General features: G+C 36.2%; 1 protein-coding gene across 1 annotated transcript in view; it reads left to right on the top strand.

Annotated features, from left to right (window-relative positions):
- The window catches only part of THSD7A (thrombospondin type 1 domain containing 7A), a 275,932-nt gene that overhangs the window by 200,848 nt on the left and 51,864 nt on the right, over positions 1-23,220 (top strand). Inside the window, exons 9-13 of the mRNA XM_058421741.1 lie at positions 5,325-5,516; positions 13,835-14,069; positions 17,036-17,151; positions 19,229-19,361; positions 21,306-21,409. Of these exons, the coding sequence (XP_058277724.1) occupies positions 5,325-5,516; positions 13,835-14,069; positions 17,036-17,151; positions 19,229-19,361; positions 21,306-21,409 (780 nt within the window). The remainder of the gene's footprint in view (positions 1-5,324; positions 5,517-13,834; positions 14,070-17,035; positions 17,152-19,228; positions 19,362-21,305; positions 21,410-23,220) is intronic.

Below are 23,220 nucleotides of genomic sequence, written 5' to 3' on the forward strand. Positions count from 1 at the left end.
CAGGATTTTTGGCTCCTCAGCCAGTCTGGCACATTTTGAGATTGACAAAGGAGTCAGTGTAAAGACTCTATAGGTCCTCCTCATGTGAAAGGAATGCATATGGGAAACTGCGCAGGAGCTCAAGATAAAGAACATTCTCAGCCATTTCAGCCATTATAAATCATACTAGGGGCAGTTCAATACTTTCTCAATTATTTTTCTATACAGGAAAGGAGGGAAACAGTCAGTAGGAACTAGCACTGCTCACAGGTTTTGCTATCATTTGGGGTAGTACTGCATTTTATTCCTGCAGCCTCTTTGCTTAGAGGCATTATTGAAGGCAGTTAAATAATGACAAAGCCTTCTTCACCCACAAGCATGTTAAAAGTTGAGCTCTGGAGTGCTTTTCCAAATATTTCAGCTGCCCAGCAGTTTTCCAATGGATGACACATCATGTACAAGATACTGATACAAGAGACTTTTTTATTTCAAGTTGAAGATATAATAGTGAATTTGAACATATTGTAACTAGCAATAAATAATGTGAAGTCTTCAGTTTTGGCATCTGGGCTCAGTTGTGTCCTTACTTCTATCAACTTTAAAATACGACTGTAAAACTTGTTTTACCACTGTGTGATATTCCTGTCCTTTACTGATTACACAGGCATGTTAAAAATGTTAGATATTAATGTTCAAAGCACTCTCTTGATTTACTTCCATTTTTTTGTTTGTTTTATTGTCAAAATTTACTTAGTATATATCAGTTTGTAGATGAGTCTTTCAGAAACAATAGCTGGTTTCCTCATTTAGAACTGAGACCATTGACTTATTACATAGGGCTCCAGCAGCAATTTTACTTTATGCTGATTTTTTTCAAGTTGTTCTCTATGCGTCATTGGACCTTGCAGTGATTTTACTGTTCATTTTAAGGCTTAAAAAACATTTTGCTTTCTGTTAAGCACTTGCCTTCCCATTTACTACAGGTCAGAATTTGACAGCAATTTTTTACTGTGCACTGAAGCATGCACCACGTTAAAAGATGCACAATAAGAAAGAGAGTTTCTTTACCCTGTCTCTCTAGTGATTCCAGCCCTGGGAATGCTTCCCATTGGAACTTTCTTAAAGCATTTTACAAGAAACTTAAATATCAGACACATTTTACAGATGAGTAGACAAAACCACAAAGGACTGACGTGATTTAAGTACATTAACCACAGAATGTGGTCTAGTCTAACCTTTAGCATCTAGACTAAATTTTCACACATACAATACCTGCTTTGTGAATGTAATAAAACAAGAATGGTGATATGAATACTGATATTTATTAATCAGTTCCTCTTGATTGCTATTCACAACCTATCTCTTGTATCTGTAAAAATTTGCCCATTCTGGCAAATTTTCTGCCCTAGGTTGAGTTGTTTTGCTTGGTTGGCTTCATGGTTTTTGGTTGTTTTTGATTGTTTGTTTTAAAACAATAAAATAGTTGCATAGTTCAATAGTGGCTCTCGTGTGTGCACACATACCAGGAAGTCTTCGAGCCAAGAAGTTGGCCAAAAGGAGGTTTAAATGTTGTGACTTGCTTTTCTGATTGTCTAGCTGGATCCAACATAATTATTTGAGGAAGTGATGTGGATTCAAAATGCTATCCCCTCAGCACTCCTCACTGATGTAAATCTGTAAAAAAAAAATCCCAGGAAAAGTTTAAACAATTTTTTGATATTTTAAATTCTTGAAAAACAAAACTTTTTTTGCCTCCTGCCATTTTCACATGCTATCATTTCCTTAAGAAAAATTTAGTGATTTTGGTCCAAAATGTGTGTCTCTTGCCTAAGAGAGAAATATAATTCAACAACATAGGCGTTGATTGCAAATATGGAATATTGCTAGATTCCAGATTGTAATGAACCAGTCAACTGATAAGTGGTGAAGAGCTCTCTTGACTAAAATGTCATATTATGTTTTCATCTCTCTGCTTTTTATTTTTTGTCATTCTGTTTTTTAGAGTATGAGTAACCCAGGGCAGAGGCCTTTCAGGAATGTTTTTTGGAGTTCTGTCTTCAGTACTTGTGCAACATAAATTTATTTATACCCATAATGCTCAAATAAAATCATAGAATCATTGAATGGTTAGGGTTGGAAGGAACCTTAAAGATCATCTAGTTCCCACCTCTCTGCCCACAGCAGAGAGGTGGAAACTAGATGATCTTTAAGGTCCCTTCCACTAAAACAAGTTGCTCACAGCTCTCTCTAACCTGGTCTTGAACACTTCCAGGGATGGGGCATCCACCATGCCTATGGACAACTGTTTCAGTGCCTCTCCTCCTTCACTGTAAAGAATGTCTTCTTTATTCTTCTCTCTTTTAGTCTAAAGCCTTTCCCCCTTGTCCTATCATTACAGGCTTTTTAAAAAAGCCCCTTTTCATCTTGTCAGCCTTTCGTAGGTACTAGAAGGCTGCTATAATGTATCTTGGATTGGATTCTCTTCTCCAATTTTCTCAGTCATTCTTCATGGGAGACATATTCCAACCCTCTGTTCACCTTCAGGGCCCTCCTCTGGACTTGCTTCAACATTCAATGGCAAACATTTTCAAATGGGACTTTTTCTAAGTAGTCTTTACACTGGCATTGTTCCCAGCTTATGGTTGAATGATTCCTGGTGGTTGACTACGTTACACACTTTAAAGAGGAAGGCAAAAAAGGTCAAGTTCATAAAATCATTAGTGAAATGTCAGAAACAATTTAGTATAAATAAAATATTTCCCTGAAGATAAGAAGTACCCATTATAAGACATTCCTTCCAACTACATTTCTATGCTATTGCATTCATCAGATTAGAACTGGACACTTGACAAAAACAAAATGCCAATTATGTAAGATAAATATCTCTAGAATATTTTCTCTGTAAAAGTAAAGAAAAAATAGGGCCTTTGTTTTTAGAGAGAGTGAAGGCTTGGTTTCATTTGAGATATGAACTCAGACTGAAACTAAGTTAAAAATACTCTTCATTGTGACACCAAATTAAGCTTGAGTTTTAAATTTAAAGCCAATAGGTGATAAGTTCAGTATAGTGCCATTTGTTTATGCTGTGACACACTTTATTGTAATAGTAGCATTTCTTGCAAAATGTGCATGTGTCCTAGCAGTTTACCTTATTGAGTCTTATCTAGCAATGGAACAGTTTGAGAGTAGGTTTCACCCCTTTTCTAACTTTTTTTCTCTCTGAAAAAGAAGTTTACAGTCCTCTCCTCTGTCTCTTGTCCTTGAACCCAAACAAATGCCCTTCTGATAAAGCAGAAAGGAATCCCTCCTGCACTGGTGTCTGGGTGTGATGACCTGCAATATAACAGAGGGAGCAATTGATGCAAAGACTGAGTCCAGTGAGGGAAGCAGAACTTGGCATGGGAGCGCCATGAAGCATTTGGCAGCGCTCAAATTTGTATTTTAATATGGGAAAATATAGCTGTTGAGACTTACTTGATCTCAAAGGTCTTTATAATTCTGATGGGTATGACTACTTCAGGCTATTTTAAAAACATGAGCTGCAGGATTTTTCCTGGTTTTCAGAACCAAGGAAGACTGATGTTTGTAGTTCTGTTGTGCCTAAATATTCTGTATGAATAAAATATTTGGCACTGTTTAAAAGGATCTAATATTGAATGGACGGCCTTCATCTTTAACTCTTTCACAAAGAATTTGTTTAACACTTCTGGGAGTCATGGTCTGATTTATTACTAAAACACCTGGTTTCAGGAACTCAGCTCAGGAGATTCTTACATAAAATGTTCTAAGACTGTGAACTTTGAATGACAAAAAATGTAGTTTATGTTGTTTCTATTTTGATTAGTATTTGAATCAATTATTGCTATACATCTATTGAGCAATAAAGCCTAATTTGAGACTCGGTAAAGCAGAGCTTTTAGATCTTTAGCTTCATTTATAGTGTCCTCAGTTCTCACTGAATTAGCTTTCAGAATCCATGTGGTAGTTACTAACAGTAACTGATGCCTTTGTGATTCAATTACAGGATATTTAATCAATAAATCTAACAAATACTTTGTTGTGTTGGAGACTTACGTTCATTTGCAAATATTGATAAGACGTTATTTTGTTGACATTGGCTATTAAAACAAAGCGGTTGACATGATGGATCTTAGAAAGTGCATAATGTAGACAATTCCTGTTTTGTCCTGTCAGGATCATGTAAAATTTAAGAGTATTTCAATGGATGAATCATAACAGAAGGTTTTATGCCCTAGTACAGCAAAGAACATATAGCAAAAAAGGCATTGAGATGCGTGGAAATATTTTTAGAATATTTGAAAAAAAGAAAAAAAAAATATGTTTACGACTGAACTGGCTCTTTCATGCCTGAATTGTATGTGGTTATCAAGGCCTTGGAAGTCCAGTGTACTCTTAGATGCAACATTTTCAGTTCCTTATAACAGGCATTATGTTTTGATAGCAAGGCTATAATTCTAAAAGCTGGACCCGAATCTCCCTCTCCTTCATTTTTTCCATCATTTGCTCCAACATGAAGATTTATCATGAGACTTACTGATATCAGAATATGTGGTCATTCATTCATTCCCCCCTTAATAAATATTAACCTATTTGATCAAGAAATCATATCACCTCACAAAATTATCCATGTTGTGATTAAGGTGCTGTTTAGACAGATCTCAGACACAGTGCTCCGTGATTATTTGATTGAAACCAAAAGCAACCCTGCTTCTTAAATATTAGCTAATATTTCGTTAAGCAATTCATACCAGCCTGGATCTTTTTATTATAATGAAATGTGTACTTACAGAACACAAATGCATAGATCTTGTTATACTTCCACAACACAAAGACTGATATGTTGCTGATTTGCTAACAAATGAAGATCTTTCTAACACTCTGACTGTAATTTACTGCAGCTTTTCATATTTTGATGGATAGCTGCAACTCAAAGGATGAATTGTGGATTACAAAACTGGCTACATTAGGATGTTTTTCCCCTTCTCCCATAAGTCTGGGTGAAAACTGGGTCATTCTATACATGCATCTCCATGTACACAGTTTTCCATAGGTGTGTTATATACTCCATTACTCACATTTGGATTTTGTGTGAGATCAAGTACATATTACAAAAGCCTAAAGGCCACCCAGGCTGGCATACACTTCCTGGGAATATTGAATCAACTTAGGTTTAAGTATGCTCTTCTGGAATCAAAAAATCTATTTACCTTGTTTATACAGAAGAACAGAATCTAATTTATTTGTGTGCCCATCTGGACTAGATTGCTCATTTTAAGTTAATTTACCACATGATAGACTGCTGCTGGCCTTTTTTTTTTCCCCAGGAGAAGAGGTTGACAGGCAGCTGTGTAGAGATGCCATCTACCCAATCCCAGTGGTGTGCGAAGCGCCGTGCCCAAAGGACTGTGTGCTCAGCGCGTGGTCTGCCTGGTCCTCCTGCTCACACACCTGCTCCGGCAAAACCACAGAAGGGAAGCAGATGCGCGCCCGCTCCGTCCTGGCGTACGCAGGTGAAGGTAAGGGCTCACACTCTCCTCTTGGATTGCGAAGCTTCAACTGCCTTTGTAATGTCAAAGTCATTTCTTGATTGACAGAAACAAATTATTAGGAAGCTTTGTTCAGTTTCTAAATATAGCATAATTGTTTCAATGATTATCTTACATTTACTCCTGGTACCTGAAGCTGCTTTAAAGAGGGTTTATTTTGCTCATTTAGGTTAATGTTATTATATTTTTATTAGCGTGCTTAACATACTGTTTCTATTTCAGATATATGATTTTCTTGTTTTCATTAAAATCAAACAAGACAAACAATTCATCTGATACAGATTAGCAACCCTAATTTATGTCCAATTTGGAAAACCATAAGTATCCTGAATGCTGAAAAGATGAGAATTTTAATGGTTCAAATGTTAGCAAAAGGGTTTTGTAGTTTCTTTTCTGTAAGTGGTAAGTTATGTTACTGGTAACATTGTTATTCATGACAAAAGTTTGGGGGTTGCCTTGCCAATATTCCATTTCCATTTATTCAAGTGATCCTTGTGCAGTGTCTGTAGCATATGCAAAGTGAAGACATAGCTGGAATAGGAAGGAGAAGACAAAATAAGTTTTAGATACAGGTTCATTGCTATTCTTTGATTTTCCATGGCTCCTACAGCTCTTTTTGGTTTGGTTTTAAATATTGGGAGGGGTGGGAGGGTTATAGAAGAAACATATTCTGTTTATAACGTGGTTCAAAAATGGCCATGTCAGGTATGTCAGGGTCCAGCTGCTAAAATGCAATGCCAGGAGCCAGGAGACAGCCACCAAAGAGTTCTTGGAATATGTTTACACACATGTATTACCGAGGGAAAAGTTAAATGCCTCAATATAAAAGGATTACATGCATGTGTTAGTTATTATTTTAAACTGTTAAGCATCTTATTACTTTATCTAAGGATCAAATTAAACTGAAAGCTGGAAGGTATGGATGCAATGAAACAGAACAGCTGTACACTTTGCTGTTTGCAGACACACCTAACATTGCTAAAAGTGTACTGTGTATTTAACAGAATTTGGGTGATTGTAAAAAAAAATAAATGTAGCAGAGCACTTTCAACCTTTTATCTGAAAGGAAATTTTGCTAGAAATGTGACAATCAGAACCATATTTTATTTTAGAGGGCGATTCAAATCATAAATTACTTAGATGGATCTATGTAACAAAGTAGAAACACTTCTAAAATTATAAAAAATTGGGTTTGTGGTGTCCCATTTTTTATAGTGTGTCGAACAGACTCATTTTGGGGAAAACACAGAGCCATATAATTCAAATAAACATATATTCATGTATTTCCTGTTTGTCCATGTAGGTCAAGACAATAGATTTTCTATATACTTTTCTAATTTTACTGGAGACAGAAATTTATATCCTGAAAAGCATGCCAAGGAAGTCAAAACCTAAATTATGGAAAGAATTATTCCACTTTCTTATGCTTAATCTTACAAAGTACTCCTTATTCTGCCTTTATACTTAATACAACATAGGTTAATTTACAAGGCTGCAGATGCAGCAAAGCTGCTCAGCATCACCTGAATTTTAGGTATGTGAATTTTCTTAAGGTTTGTTGTGCAGTGATCAGAATCAGCACAGAGTGATCACGAAGAAGGACAGATCTCAAACTACAGAGGCTGTAGTAAAGAAATCCCTAAAGTAAGGCTGAGAGAGCTAGCTCCTTACCTGGGTGTCGGAGTGCTTCAGCTTTGCTCAAACCCTGGTTTCTTTCCTGCTATTTCAGATGAGGTTATTCTGTACTTTTTTTAAGGATACAAGCTGCTGGGTCTTCCAAGCTTACCCTGGACTGCACTCACACCTTGATCAGATCTCTTCAATACTGTGCTTCTTTGCACTCAGTACAAACTCTGGAGAATGAAAGTATATAAATAAATGAAAGAACCTTCCAAGGCCTAGGGTATTTTTACAACTCTAGCTGGAAGGTACTTTTCACATTCTCTTGTATTATATTAAAAAAATGTATCAATTTAATTTTTTTAAATGCTTCAGTTGAATTAGAGTTATTGTCAGCTTTCTCCTCCTGTTATGCTCCTGTTATGCCTCTTAATCATTTGTTATGTGACAAATAACTGAATGACTTTTCTCCTCCAGAATTCCATGACCGAGATCAACTGTGTTCCCAAAACATAAATTACTGGGTACTGGGAGGTCATTTCTTGTTCTAGAAGCACAGAATATATTAATGTATTTGAACATCTGTATTCTACTGATATAAAAGGAAGCTTCACATGAACATTTTTTTGGAAAACATAAATTTCTCAGTTCTATTCAGAACTTAGAAAAAATGCACAGAACTGTAGATGGAAGCTTTGTAAGCATCATGTATCCAAGTCTCATAAATTTAAGACCAATAATTCTATTTTCATATTAAAGCTGAACTCTGAAAATTTCTATCAGTTTTGTTCAGGTGAACAGTCAAGCAAGTTTTCTTTGGGATTTCTGAATTTTTTCTTGAGTGGTTGGTATGAGAGACAGACCTGGCTCAGTAAGCTATTCCATAGTAATTTCTGTATCATTTTGCCATGAGGTTTTACTTAAAACACAATAGGACAAATATATTGTGCAAAAATATATACTATTCCTAGTATATATCAGGATTGGATATTAATTAAAGAAAAAAGATGCAAGACTGTTGCGAATCCATAAATAAGGCTAAATTTGTATTCTAAGATGGCATAAGGAGTCCAGGTGTGAATCCTTGATCACACATATCCTCCTGCTAGTCAGTCCACAAGCCTAGAAAGATCAAAGCATTGCAGGCAATACACACACAAAAAATACTGCACTCCCTCAAAGTATCTGGTACATTTATTTCTTGATCATTTGGGTGCTCAAACATGAACACCCCACTGAAATTTTTCAGGATCTATAGATACATGTGAAATAGGTTGGGTTTTTTTGTTTGTATGTTTGTTTGGTTTTTTGGTTTTTTGTTGTTGTTTTTGTTTTGTTTTTTTTTAATCTGGCTCTCAGATGTCTTTTTATCAAGTGTTGCTTGTGGTTGTTCAGTTTCTCTCCTCTTTGAAATAAAAAATACTATATTCTGCCCTTTTTCTTATTAATATTGGCATATAACTGGCTGTAATAGAGCTATGTCATTTCACACCTACAAATTTTTTGCCCTCTTACTACCCAGCTATCTCTGCTGCTGAATTGGTTTGAAGAAACTATCAAGTTAACATGACTGGCCACCAAGAAACAACGACAATCTTTTTTTTTTCTTTTTTTCTTTTTTTTTTTTTTTTTTTTTTTACTTAGAGTAGGATTAATTCAGTAGTATTGTAATAATTCCTCAGTGAAAACAATACGTTCACAGGAGAAATATAAGCTATATATAAATTACAACAAATATAAGCCATATGTAAATTGCAACAGTGACAGTTTTCAAATGAGCTCTGGGATACCGACTCCCCCTCCAGCACCACACTGATTTCTGCTTGAGCCAGGAGCTGACCTCAGTTGTACACCCCCTCATCATCTCCTCATTCCAAACAAGACCCTTTTCATGTGGTCAAACCACACGCTGCAGAGCCTCAAGCACCATGTGGTCATGCACATCTGGGGTGGGCTTATTTACTTGAATTCACTGGAGAAAAAGGAGTCTCTCCACAAGAAAAAGACTTACTGTGCTTTGTGAGATGACTCCACGTGGAAATGAGTGTCACAATAACCATTTTTGATATTTTTTCTGAGATCACTGTTCTCAGCTTGAAGGTTTGAAAGGCAAAGCGATTTATAAATTTGCCAGTCTCTGAGACTGCCTATAGTGTTAGCTCATTTGTGTCACTGTCAAATGTATCTTCATGGTACAGTAAGAAGCTCAGAAAAGTCACTGTCTCAAAACATAAAATGACAGCAAAGGACATAGTGATGTTACCTGGTATATCATATAGTTGTTCTGCATAAATCTAGTAAGGTGTCATGTACAGCTCAGCCTTTCTCTTGAATGCAGGGTGTCTCTACTTTTGGTTTATATTCCATTTAATATTTCTTTTTTTAAATTCCCTGCTTACAATAAATCTTATATAATTAGTAGTGGGCACTAAGACTGTTTCACTTTACTACTGGACCTGAGACTAAAAAGTACTAAATATATCTTAGGTTTTCAGTAAGTAATAAATACGTTGATTTATTCCGTATTGATTATGCACTGCCACAGAATGACACTGGCAAATTGGTGCAATACAGCATAATACTGATGTTGTAGACACATCCTAAGTCTTGCCAGTAAAACCAGTTTTGGAAAAGTAAAGATTTAACATCCCACCTCCCCTAAAAAAAAAAAAAAAATTAAAAACCAGAAGTTGAATGCAAAGAGGAAAATAAGAAAAATAAGATTACTTAAAAGTTTCATTTATTAAAGTGAGACGGAAGAGATTTTATTATTATTATTATTCTCTTAGGGCAGGGATGCATATGTGGGGCAGTGCTTCGCTATGGGTATTACATACTCATAGATCAGCGAAGTGTAATGCCAGGAGGACTATTTGGTATCACCGTATAGCACAGAGTACTGAACATCACAGTTGGATAGTATAGAATATCAGCTGTCTGTCTCATCAGATATTCTATTTGACAGACCAACAGCTCTTACTTCTCATCTACCTGCAAGACTGATTTATTGAACATGTAAGAAATAGCTGGATCAAAGGAGTTTCTTCTCAATACTTAACAAATTATTGTTGATACGCTTTAAAATTTTATTCCTGTTAAACTCCAGTACAGTTTGACTTCATAGTTGCAAACAAGAAATTATGCCTAGCGTTTTTTGATATATTTACTCTTCCTACACTTACCGAGTTTGTTTTTAATTTTTGTACTTTCCTGGTTTGACATAACAGTGCTTCGTAATTAAATCTGAAAGCACAGAATTGAGTAATTGTTTCAGCAGCAAATTGCTCATGCACAGCAGAGTAAGTTTTGGAGAGCATGAGGTTTTTCATGAAACAGGAATAAAAACCCCACTTAGTTTTGGAATTGTGCAACCTGAATTTTCAGGCAAGAATTGCTAAGTGACCTGACACCTGTGTGAGGAAGGTGAGCCAGGGCAGGGTATGTTACTGTGCTTCTTTTGCTCAAGAGCCCATCAGCTCAGACTGCTGACTATAGTGAAAGGTTCATATTCTATCTGGAAAAGACTTGAGGACAGACCTTGCATTTACCATGAGTCCACTCTGCATCCTGACCTGCTGTGTATTTTGAAGAGGTCTGCTTGGTTTGTGTAACTGATATAAACCAACTAATATAAACCTGATATAAAAGGGGAGGAAGCATCAATGTTTGCAGAACAGGAGCAATCTTGGTTCTGACTGTGTCAGTCTTCAGAAAGTTCAGATGCCTTGAGAAGTGCCTACAGCAAAGAAATTAGTAACACCCATTTCACTTACTAGAATACAAGAGACATTTCAGTTTACTCAAACTTTAAGATTATTCCAGCTGTTCTGAAATGCATTTATAAAATGATATGCATTTACAAAAACAAGTGATATCAAAATGATTAATTAAAATGATCCTAAATGCTTTAAAAATGTTTCGTGTTTTGAAATTTGAAACTATCAAGTCAATGTCACAAAAAAAGATTTATAAAATCCAATCATTGAATATCCTAGAGTAAGGTGTCTTCCCCATTAGCAGCTCCAAATCAGGCAGAGAAGCAATCTAAGTGTATGACAATTTTGTCAGCTATTTTATAAGCAATATGCAAATCCCTCTGCAAAACCAGTCTTTCACTTTCAAGTCTACTTGGCTTAAAAATCCAAACCCAAAACTAAATAATTCAGCCCCAACTGTTTTTTCTTATCCTTGAAACAATGAATTTTACTACCGCCAAGCAGTTATTTACTGTCGTCTGATAATTTATTATTAAAATACGTGTTTATTATTGTATGTCCCATTTTCCTGTATTCTGATGAATACAAATGTCTATTTTATTTTTTTCAGTGACACTCATTAACTTTTATGTCCCTGTCAAACCTGTCCTCTACTGAGGATATCCTCATAGAGTTGCTACCTCTACAGAGATGTTGTAAAGGTCGTTTCTAACTGCCAGGTTTCCAACCCCTTCTGCATTTTCTATACCTAGTTAAATTTGAGGAAGCACAGCAGAATGCTGTTTTCCTGGAGAGGATGGCACATTGATTTTTATTTTAGTAGTATTATTTCCACATTTTGTTTAGTCTTTGCAGTTTTTTTAACTCCTGGTTTAATCTGAACAGAACTGGATTCCCACTGAGCTGCAGACATTCATGCCCCAATGTTTTTCGTTTCCAAGTCAATGTCAATCTCTTTTTTTCCCCTGAATATATATATTCTTGCATATTCAGTCGAAACTGAACCTAAGTTGTCACTTCATTTTCAAATGTCTTAGGAATTGGTGCTTGTGGTGTTCAGTTCTGGGAAAGTAATTTATTAACTTTCCCTATATTTCTTAACTTATTTAACCCTTTTAATGGAGGGTCTAGACTCCTCACATGGATCCGTTTTCTCTTCCATGACAAATAATTTGTGACTTTACAATTTTTTTCCTCTTCAAAATGCACTCACTTTCCTAATTTACTTGCTTCTATTTCTATCTGCTGTTGTTAGCTGATTTTTTTTCTTGAAGGATGATGATTGGGTAACTTTATCAAACATATTGCATAACCATAATTTTATTTTACCATTTTTTAAAATTTCCTTTTTAAAGAAAATACATATGGCATTTTGTTTTTATGCTCTGCACATTGACATATATTTTAAGCAATTTTGATAGACTGAATTGCATTTATTTTGAACCAAAAAAAAAAAAAAAAAACCAAGTTATTCTTTAATTAGATTCACATATTTGTAGGTTTTTCTAATCCCCCTTTTCAAAATTTAAGATTAACTAGTCTGTGGCATGACGTCTCAACTAATATGATGCTTGCTGTTGCTTGGTTAAATCAATATTTTTAGAAAAAAAAGCCAGAAATTAAAAATATTCCTAGAGAGATAAATAGAGAATTATGATTTTATCTTGTGATTTCATTAGAATGAAATTCTATTAAACATGATTAGAATCATGTTGGCTGCAGGTCTAGACCATGCAGAACAACTTAGGGTATAAAGTATTTTTATACTGGTTACTTGACTTTCTTGTGTTGGATTACTTGAAGCATCCATTGTTTCTTTGATTACATTTACTTTTTTTGTTTTATTTCAACAACGAGTGCTTAAAACCCATTCATTCTTGTATATCTGTAGAGCAGACAGTCAACCTGAAGTTCAGTGCTGAGATATAAAGTATAGTATACTCTACAGCCTGCATTTGGTGTAAGCATACACTTTTGTTTTTAAACAAAAATTGTATGGATCATCAGCATAGTTAATAAAAAGGTCCTCTTTCAATTGTCTTTCTTACTTTTCTTGTCTTCTAGGAGAGGCTAAAATGTTGCTTAGATTTTTTGCTGCCTTTCCCTCAGCTGGAGATAGGAATCCCCATGTTCCTTGCAGGCCAGAATCTTAAACCTGGACTCTGTATGCCTGGTAGCACCAGATATTTAGCAGACGTGACGTCTGCTCACGGGCTGGACATTGAATAACCTGTGATCAGCTCTGGTAGGACTGGGAGGCCAAAGTAGTTTTAAAGTGCTTTAATATAATAAACTGAACATACTATCTGAAACTGAACACAACAAAGATATCATCATCTGGGCTGTTCTTCACAATCATTGACACTTGATTACATTTAAACCTTATACTGCTTTGTTATCTTAATCTGGACCTGAAATTGCCAGCTGTGCCATCCTCTTTGGTCTACACAACATGGATAAGCATTCAGTGGGAGCTGGACAAGAGCTCCAAAAATCTTTTAAATTGATCTGTGAATTAGATCAACTGTAAACAGTGGTCTTTACACATGCATAACTAGAATAATTAACCGTTTTTTCTGCCTAGAGCCTTCATATGTCCTTATGTGATCTCTTGCAGTCTCTTCTAGAGAACACCTAAATGATAAGGCTGTAGATTACTCCAAGCACAATATTGTGTTGTAGAAGTTATGATTATGTTGTTATCCTTTTGATACAGACTTACGTACTGTCCATGAACAGTTGATTCTATGTGGCTTGTTGACTGAAATTTGTCAAAGTCGATATTGGGCATATGAAGAGGGGGAAAAAGGAACGGCATTTCTTTCATGTAATCAAACTGATAATATATAACTAAGAAAATTTCAAAGTGAGTTTGTACTGTGTGTTTTTAAGTAAAAAAAAAATCAAAAAAAATCTCTTTACAGTGAATGATCTTTTGCCCTCTTGTTCCAGGAGGAATACAGTGCCCAAACAGTAGTGCCCTGCAGGAAACACGCAGCTGTAATGAGCACTCTTGCACTGTCTATCACTGGCAGACTGGCCCATGGGGACAGTGCATAGAGGACACATCTGTCTCTGCTTTCAACTCCTCTGCCAGCTGGAATGGAGAGGCCACCTGTTCCGTGGGGATGCAGACAAGAAAGGTCATCTGTGTGAGAGTCAACGTGGGACAAGTAGGCCCAAAAAAGTAAAGATCTTTAAAAATATCTTGCCGCAGTAATTATGTTTGCATTTTACTGCTTTGTATTTTTATCACCTATGACTCCTTGCAAAGGCAAAAAGACCCTCTTCTTTGTGTTCTCGTGAGGAAACGTATCATCTCCTAAAAATACAAAACTGGCACAACAGGAAGACCAGGCAATACCTTTCTCACTAAGGATTTTATTGGGTGGCATTTACAGTGGTGATTCTGCTGACAGCTGACTAAATTCAGTTGGCTCCTTGCCACCATCATGTTGAGTCACAATAAAATTCTTGGAGTATGTGTGTGACATGCAGAGCAGCACCATTTCCAAGATCCTTGTGTTGCCTCCAAACAAGCGCTGCACTGTATGGATTAGTGCAGTTCCACTAAAAAATAGCGATATGAATCTAAATACATAAAGCTCTTGTCAGAACCAGACCAAGGAAGTGTAGCATACTGGAAACTGACATGACATTAATATGAAACATTAGTTTGAACATTAGCTTGACAAACTTTGTGGGGTTTTTTCCCATTTATGTGGTTTTTTAAGTTATTCCTTTGGCCTAGTGATTTGGGTTTACAGTTTAATGTGTGACCAGGGTTAAATACAGATTAGCTGCTAGTAAAATGCATTTGATAATATTTTTGTAGGGATTGGCAGACTGTAAATATATCCCACTCAGAACAGATTCAAAACTCTAAGAACTGATAGCAGAGGTCATTTAGAAAGTTCATGAGGCAGCTATTTTCACACTAAATATTTGCTTGATGCCTGCCATTTGTTGTTTTATTCTGCAGTGGATTTAAGCCTAATTTACTTTCAATGGAAACGTGGGGAGTAATGTCTGGACATTCAGTAGTCTAAATTGTTGTGTGTCTCTATTAAGTTGCTGTTCTATTTAGTCATGATACCATTATTTTTTGTTTGGTACATTTACATAAAAACACCTCACAATCCTCTAATGTTTTATCATCCTTTTTAAGTCTACTGTAAATGCCTCTATCTTGGATTTGATGTTAAATTCCGGGAGGAAGACTGTTTTAGTCTTTCATAAATTAATCATGTGAAATGAAAAAAAGGTCTTGCTTGGTCCTTCAAATTGTCACATCAAAATCACTGAATCGTTTTTAAAGACCCAAACATTTAACATGAAAATGTAAATAGGAACCTTGTTTTAAACTCCCCTTAATAAAAAGGATTACTGTGGTATGATACAATCAATATTATTGGCCTTATCTGCCTCACAAGTTACAGACTCCGGCATGTATCTTTTCTGTTTAATTTGACCTTGAGTAAGGACTGCAAAAAAATCAATACTTTGTTTTAAGCCATATATAGTAAATACAAACAATGTAAAGCATAGAAATGGTGTTCTAATTGAACTAATTGCCTTGCCTAAGTATCTGAAGAGGAATTGTATTGTTTAGTACTCCTGAAAGATGAAGCCCTCAGTGAAATGGTGAATGTATATATATTTCAGACTGTTTTGTATGCTTATAGTTTCTCCTGTTTTTAAAGGGAAAAGCCAATGCAAGAAAAGCCATTAGCAAGCTAATGTTCAATGCTTTTTGGAAACATTTTTTATTTTAACCTTAAAGAAAATTTCTGACAACATTGTTAATATATGTGATTGGTAGCAGAGGGGTTTTTTTAAAGTGTATCTGATCATCTCTAAATACACCCTCGCATATAGAATCTGATTTTATGAATCACATGGAACCAAGGCACAAGTTGATTTAAAAGTGCAGAGAGAACTTACAGAGAAGTGATAGAGATTTGTGTTGCTATAGCTATATTATTTCATGTTTTTTCATATTGGTGGAAGGGGAAAAGAGAGAAAGGGCGGAGATCCCATTTTAAGAAGGTGCCAAGAAATTGGTGCTGGTTCATGGCAATTGATCATATACTGAGAATATGTGAATTGACAGGAAAACGCAGAGACAAGTGATGGAAAGCATGGACAAGCAAGTATTATTGTTGAAGAGTATGTTCTTATAAAGCTGCAAATCAGTTTTTGTCCTCACATTGCACAGACATACTTCCCTGCTGACCATGGAGACTAGATTTTCTTGATAGTTTACCCTTAGACTTCCCTCTCTCACCTCTCTAGTCCCAGTTGCCCACTGAAAAGAGGAAAAGCTAGTTATAGTAATGTTTTTCTGTAATGATCCAAAAGCTCACAAATATGGATGTGATGTTTTCCTTATGTCTGCATATTCTTCAGACAGTCCACAGTCTGTATGTTTTTCGAGCAGTAGTAATTTTGAAATTATTTAAATATTTTCAGTCCTTCTGCAACAGTTACTGTATCATTCTGAAACAAGTATTGTGGCACAGAGAGTTGTTTTTCCTTGATGAAAAAAAAGACAGAAACCCTACAGAATGGGGAAAATTACCTGGTTAATGTGTCCCATATGTTGCAGTCCAATAATCCTTTTTATATGCTGATCAAGCCTCTTCCTAAAACAAGTAAGGTTTTCTGCCTTTTCTGACAGTCTTTCTCAGTCTCATTGATCTGGCAGTTTTAAATCCTTTTCTGGTTTCCCTCATAATCACAGCCAGCTTATACCTATTTGTTCCTGGGTTAGCAGTGTTAGTTGTTTTAAATATGCCTCCTTCCAGAGTTTAATATTTATGATACAGTGATGAGACCTGAAAATGTATTTTACTAAGCTAAATGAGATATTTTCTTCATTATTATGTGAAAGCTTGAAAATAGCCCTGAAAATACAGAGTGTAGCATGGTGAATGAGGGATGATGATTATTTAAATTCTGAGAGGCAGAATACACCAGATTTGGCTTGCTTTCACCACATGTATTGCTACTATTGCTACCAGTTTTTATGAATTCTGGGCAACTTGCACTGTCCTCATGTGCCTGCAGGCATTCAGTACCTCACACGATTCACTACTTCATTGCAGAATTGTTTATTTGATAGTCTTTCTTTGTGATTTTTTTTTTTGTTAGATGCCCTGAAAGCCTTCGACCTGAAACTGTGAGACCTTGTCTGCTTCCCTGTAGGAAGGACTGTATTGTAACTCCATTCAGTGACTGGACAGCGTGTCCTTCTTCATGTCAAGAAGGTAATTTTGGACATAGAGTTCTTGCTGAAAAGAGCAGTTATTTCTATCCATTTTCTATATGCATCTGTTTGGATTTTTTTCCCACATTTTGTCTGTTAATGTTACAAACTCCCATTTGCATCTTATGCTGATAGAGATAACTATTTACAGGGGAGACACCTAGCTCTTATTATCAACTTATCATCTCAACATCAATACTTATACAATGTTATTATTTTAATTGTCACATTATAAGATGGACAGATTTGGGGTTTGCTGATACCTAAGTTTATGCTGTTTACTCATCAGAAAAACCCGTCTTTACATAAATATGTAACTAAGGTGATATGCAGTTGTATATAATTTTGTTTGGCTGCTTCTACTCCAAGGGAAATTGAAGGAGAATTAATAAAAACCAACAGACTTTACAGTGATGTAAATGGTCTGAATTAAACATAAAATCCAACACCATTTTAATACACTTGGAAAAGCTCTTTAAGGCAGTGCAGGTCTCCCCTGAATTTTTATTACCTTGAAATCACACATGAAGTTAGCATGATGACAGGCTTAATATTAGCCACATTTTATGCTCTTTTTTCTCATCTTAAGCTTAACATGAGGCATTTTTCTAATATGTATTATTACAGACAGACTCTGTAATGCTCCCTGTTCCACAGGGTGCTAATCCCTGCGTGGGACATGGTGATTGCTCACAGCTACCACATTGTCAGAATGTAAAAGATATAGTTATATCAAACATACAGACTTGGGCTCTCATGCCCAATTCTTTATGCTTGGTAAATGACACAAGCATAAAGGCATTTTGCAGTAATTCCTATCAGTGTTTAATGCTTTCTAACAAATAAAAAAAAAGAGGTTAGGAAGACTAAATTCATAATCTTTGAAAAAGAGCAGGGAATTGAATCCATTAAATCTGAATCTATGAAATAGATATTATTATATATGTGTTATTTTACAGTAGTATTATTTGTTCTTTCTGAAATATTTTTATTGAAGGAGATCATATTGGACAAAAATGCCATCCTTTTCTGTTCCCATTTCTGTGGGTTTTAAGAAAGTTCTTGATGCAATGAGCATGTCCTCATAAATATTTACCACAAACAATTGTGCAGTATATTTGTGAACTACAGGTGCTTTGTCTATTCAGTGAGTCAAACTGTCTTTATACTACAAAAACAGTTTTTATTTCATGGGGTTTACCCATTTGTGCCAGCAAATGGGTAATCCCCAGGTCAGTAGCTTTGCTGAGCTGCACGTCTGTCTTGCCCCTTGTGCCAGCTCCTGGCATCTCCTGGAGCTGTTTGACTCGTGAGTGAAGGGTTTCCTCAGTGCTGAAGAGTGGCCAGGTGGTGGAGAGCCACCGCCGGGATTCTCCTACTGCTCACTCCTAATTACAATTGCTTGGCTGTGATCCAGCATGCTTCTGTGATCAGACAAGCTGCAGCTGCTGTAATAACCCACCCAAAGCTGATATCAGCCCAGTCAGCCAAATGTCTGCTTTACTGCTCTCTGTGAAAAAAAATAAATAACCTCCAAGATTTTTACCTAACATAGGCATTGCCGTGGAACTAATACAGATCTGTAGCTTTTCTCTTAATTTTCTGCCTGAAGAACTAATACCTGAAGATGACTGAAATCAGAATCCCTACAGGAACTATTTATTGTTTATCATTAATAATGGATGACGATAATAATTAAAAACTGCAAACTGTAAAGGAATTCTAGAGTGGAATTTCTGTCTCTGGTTTTACATGCAAATGATGAGGGCAAGCTTACACCTTCAAACTCTAAAGTGTAGCAGCAAACTGAGCTGGGTTCATTTTTGTTCTCTTGAACTGTTTATTCATTTCAGCTGTCTTTTCATTTGTTCACTGTTGCTGGTATTGCTTTCTGTTTAGTTCTGCTTTCTGGCCTTGAGCTGAAATTGAAGTGTTTTTTCTATTAGGCTTAATTTTTCTGCTTGTGGGCAAAATAGCATGTCACTATTATGGCAATTGGTTCAAAAACCTTGTTTTCACCCTAATTAGTTTCAACTCCAAGTAACAGCAGTAGAAACCAGCTATTCTACTCTTTGCAGGGGGTGTCACAGTAAGGAAGCAGTCCCGTCACCGAGTCATCATCCAGCTCCCTGCCAATGGTGGTCGGGAGTGCCCAGACTCTTTGTTTGAGGAAAGGGAATGTGAAGCTTCTCCTGTCTGTCATAGCTACAGGTATGTGAAACAATCAACCAGAAACAGCTCAGACATGATATTAAACTTGTAATAGCTCTAGAGCTTGCTGTATTCCATTTCTTAGCACTAGGTTTTTTTCTAACATGTACTATTTAGAAAAAGGATACACATCTGAATCAAGGTTTCACAATAGATATGTAGACTCAGTTTGGCCCATGGGGAATCACTGGTTCATTTTGTTCCAGTTCCTTTGAAAAAACATTGCAATGACTAAGAATTACTTTCCAGAATAATTTCTTTTTTTTCCTAGAAATTGTTTTGACATTCTAAACATGTAAAGCAAATCTTTCTAAAATATCCAAAGTGCTGAACTGCAAGCTTGTATGTTTAGGAGAGCTGATCTCTGGTGCTACACTGTTCAACCTACCATATATCCTTCATTTTTCTATCCCTGTAAGCCCTGAGACAGTCCAGAGCTGAAGATATCCCCCATATGCCCTGTGTCCTCTGCATTGTCCTGATCTTCACCACAGAATGTTGAGGACTATTCCAGAAGGTGGAAATATTTTTGCTTAAGAAAATGTTTGGGTTGTTCTATAATATCTATCTGAGTACATGAGCATGCACTCTAGACATGCAACAGGATGTTGCTGTTGATGGAAAAAAACTTTAGAAAATTCTGATGCTGTAGTTAGATTTACTTGAAAAAAATTTAAAAAAAGGTGGTTTTTTGTTTTGTTTTATGAATAATAATTCCCATGCAACTACTATCTGATGCAGAGGTACAAGCAGAATTCAAGCTTGAGTTAATAAAAAGAAATTAAGATTAAAGAAATTTTTTGCTTTCATCATCTCATAAGAATTACCATTGCAAATTCATTAGGAGATCACACTCTATGCAACTAAAATATATTAAAAGGTTGAAAAGAACATTGGGAAGTTACCAAAATCAGTGCTGTAAACACCAGAGAGCTAGAGCTCAAGAACTTTTTATGGTCAAAATGAAAGTCAGAGTTTTATCTTTTAAAATGCTGGCTGCTCCTCATCTCTTTAGTATCTTCAGTATCTGTGCTGCATGATAATGTACTGAGCATAAGAAAGAAGAGTTGCTAGAGAGTGGTAGATGAGGTCATTTATATTTCATGACACGAGCTAATACTGAACACATGTTCCATATATTTCCTTTAGCATCTTTCTGACCTGCACAAATGCTGTGACAGATGGAGTCACAAATTCAGCTGGCTCATGCCTTGGTTAGTTGCTATCCCATAGAGGCATGTTGCAATGGAACTCGAGGTGCGATACCATTCAAATAGCTTAAAACATGCAAACTGCTGATGGCTGGAACTGTGGACAGCTGTGAATTATTTTAGAGTTGTGACAACAAACAGATTTTCCTGGATTTGTTATATTTGAGGGTAGGGGCATTCTGCAGCACTAGCAGGGAACTTCTACAAAGTTTCATATCATTTTATACTAATGATAGAATAATTTAAGCAGTGCAATATTGCATTTGTTATTGACCATTTTTGCAAGTTCTTTTTGTTTGTGTTTCATTTTTGATATGGTGGGCCCATTGTGTTGGTTTTCTTGGCTGGCTCCACATTTGTAAAATGTTGCTACTCAGCAACCCAAGATCCCAGGAATTTCCTGAGGTAATCTTGCAATCACTCAAGCCCACTGTTCCAATACTTTCCTGGAGCTACCTTTCCTTTCTGTTTCTTATTTCTCCTTTTTTCTTTCTGCCTTTGCTTCCTCTTTTCTCCCATGTGTTCTTACTGGCCTCATCCTAAAAGAAGAAAAAAAGTTAATAGAATAGGGATAAGTTTATGGTACTGTTATTGGTTCTTCTGTGAATTGCCTGTGACCAGTTAGTAAAAATAAGCAACAGCTTATGGTGATTCCTAACACTATCTAGCACTTGTGCTGCCTGAGGTTTGATGGCTACAAGGTTCAGATGGGTTGCTTCCCCTCTCATTTCAGGTGGAAGACACACAAATGGCGCAGGTGCCAGCTGGTACCATGGTACGTGCGCCAAGACAGTCCGGGAGCACAGGAGACTTGTGGACCTGGGCTACAAGCAAGAGGTTAGACCCTTTGTTTCCATCATTTATTTCTCAGAAATCTACAGATGCACTGGTGTGGGAAATGTCTTGCATTTTAGTCCTTGTAACTTAACATTAATTTAATCTATCTTCATGTGTGCAAGCAAAGGAAAGTGTTGAAAGTGCTCAGGGACATGTCTCAGTATGTATGGAGTCTCTGCCAGTGTGGAGATCCTACAGCCTCCTCTGAAACTTGCTCTCTCATGCAATTTGTGTGTGTGATCCCTTATCCTTTCACTGAATATCTCAGAGAACATTCTGGCTATTTCTTCTCTATACTCTCAAATTAAGGTAGTTACAGATACAGCGGGAGCATGAGAGATGCAAGACTTTGCATTTACACTCTTAAAGTTCAGTGCTAGCCCATTTCTCCAGGCTGTCAAGGTCTTTTGAATGGCAGTCCTTCCAGGTAGGTACTGACTGCTGAAACAGCCATTTGTCCTCCAATTTGCTGAGCATGCTTCTTTAACAGGTTGCTAAAGAGACTAAACAGAGATGTGCCTGGAATTAACCACTGAAGTGAAACTATCTTAACCAGCTGCTGGTTAAGACTTCTAAACCACTGACCCTTTGAGCTCAATGATCCAGGTATTTTTGCACCATTTCTATTAAATAGGAAATAATATTTACATCCAAATCCAGTTTTGCTGTCACCTGTCTTCACAGAGATTGGTGGCTTTAACAGAATTGTGTATGTGTGACTCAAATATAGCCAGGATAAGAGCTTTTTAGGTGCATAAAATACATTCAATAGGAAAATAAATGCAGTTCCTATTTACTGTGTTACAGTAATTGAATTGCTTTGAACTACTGGTCAACCTTGAATTCCAGGAAGGTTTTTTCTCCTTCGTTGTTTCTGAGTGCAAACTTCTATTTGTTAAAGCACTATTGGCTCAGCAGATTGTGCCATTGCCGAAGAAGGACATTGCTAACTGCAGAAGTGAAATGTTCAGGTCATTAACTTCCTTGCACTGTTAAAGGAGGTTGTGATATACTTAAAAAAGTTATGGAGTAAATCTTAAGCTAGTAGCTCCTACCACTTGTTCAGAAAGTGTCACAGGAGATCAATTTAAAGCTTACCACAAAATGAAACCTTAAGGCATTGCCTGCTAATACAAAAGGCTTCTGGCTGTGGTAATTATATCAAAGGTCTATCACAATGGAATTTATTTCTAGCTGCTCTGGAGGATATATTCAGATTACACACTGAGAAAATAAGATTTCTGTCTTTGATGTCTTTTTACTATCTAATGGTAGGAATTCGGGTAGTAAAATGTGTTGTCTTCAGTGCTAGCATGGCAGTACCTAAATCTCTTGCCTTTGTCTCAAAGTCAGTTAATAAAGAAAGATAGTTACAACAGTGTATGTAGATTGGATTTTATGACTCTTTTGTGTCATGAGAGTTTCTTTTTATTTTCTTAAATGTAATTTCAATCATGTACAGGGCACACACATATATAGAATAATACATGATTTTGAAATTAATGGCCATGTAGTTTTCAAATCTGTTAAAACTGGCAGAATTTCCTTTTGGTACTACACAGAGTTCGATCCTGTGAAAGATGATGTATTCAAGCAGTAATCTTGTTCCCACAAGCAGATAAAATGGAAGTAGCCCTCTAGTGTAATGTGGTCAAGTGGTAGGATGAGTAATCCTTAATTAGGAACCCCTGGAGCAGCTAAGCCTGAAGAAAGCCTGTGTTTTTGATAGAATTCTAAGAATGTTTCTGAGATCAATTGTTAGAAAGGAAGATTTTTGTTTACTACTGCTTTTTTTTGAGGTCTATCCCATG

This window comes from Hirundo rustica, chromosome 1, assembly GCF_015227805.2.
Source record: "Hirundo rustica isolate bHirRus1 chromosome 1, bHirRus1.pri.v3, whole genome shotgun sequence".
Classification (NCBI taxonomy): Eukaryota; Metazoa; Chordata; class Aves; order Passeriformes; family Hirundinidae; genus Hirundo; species Hirundo rustica.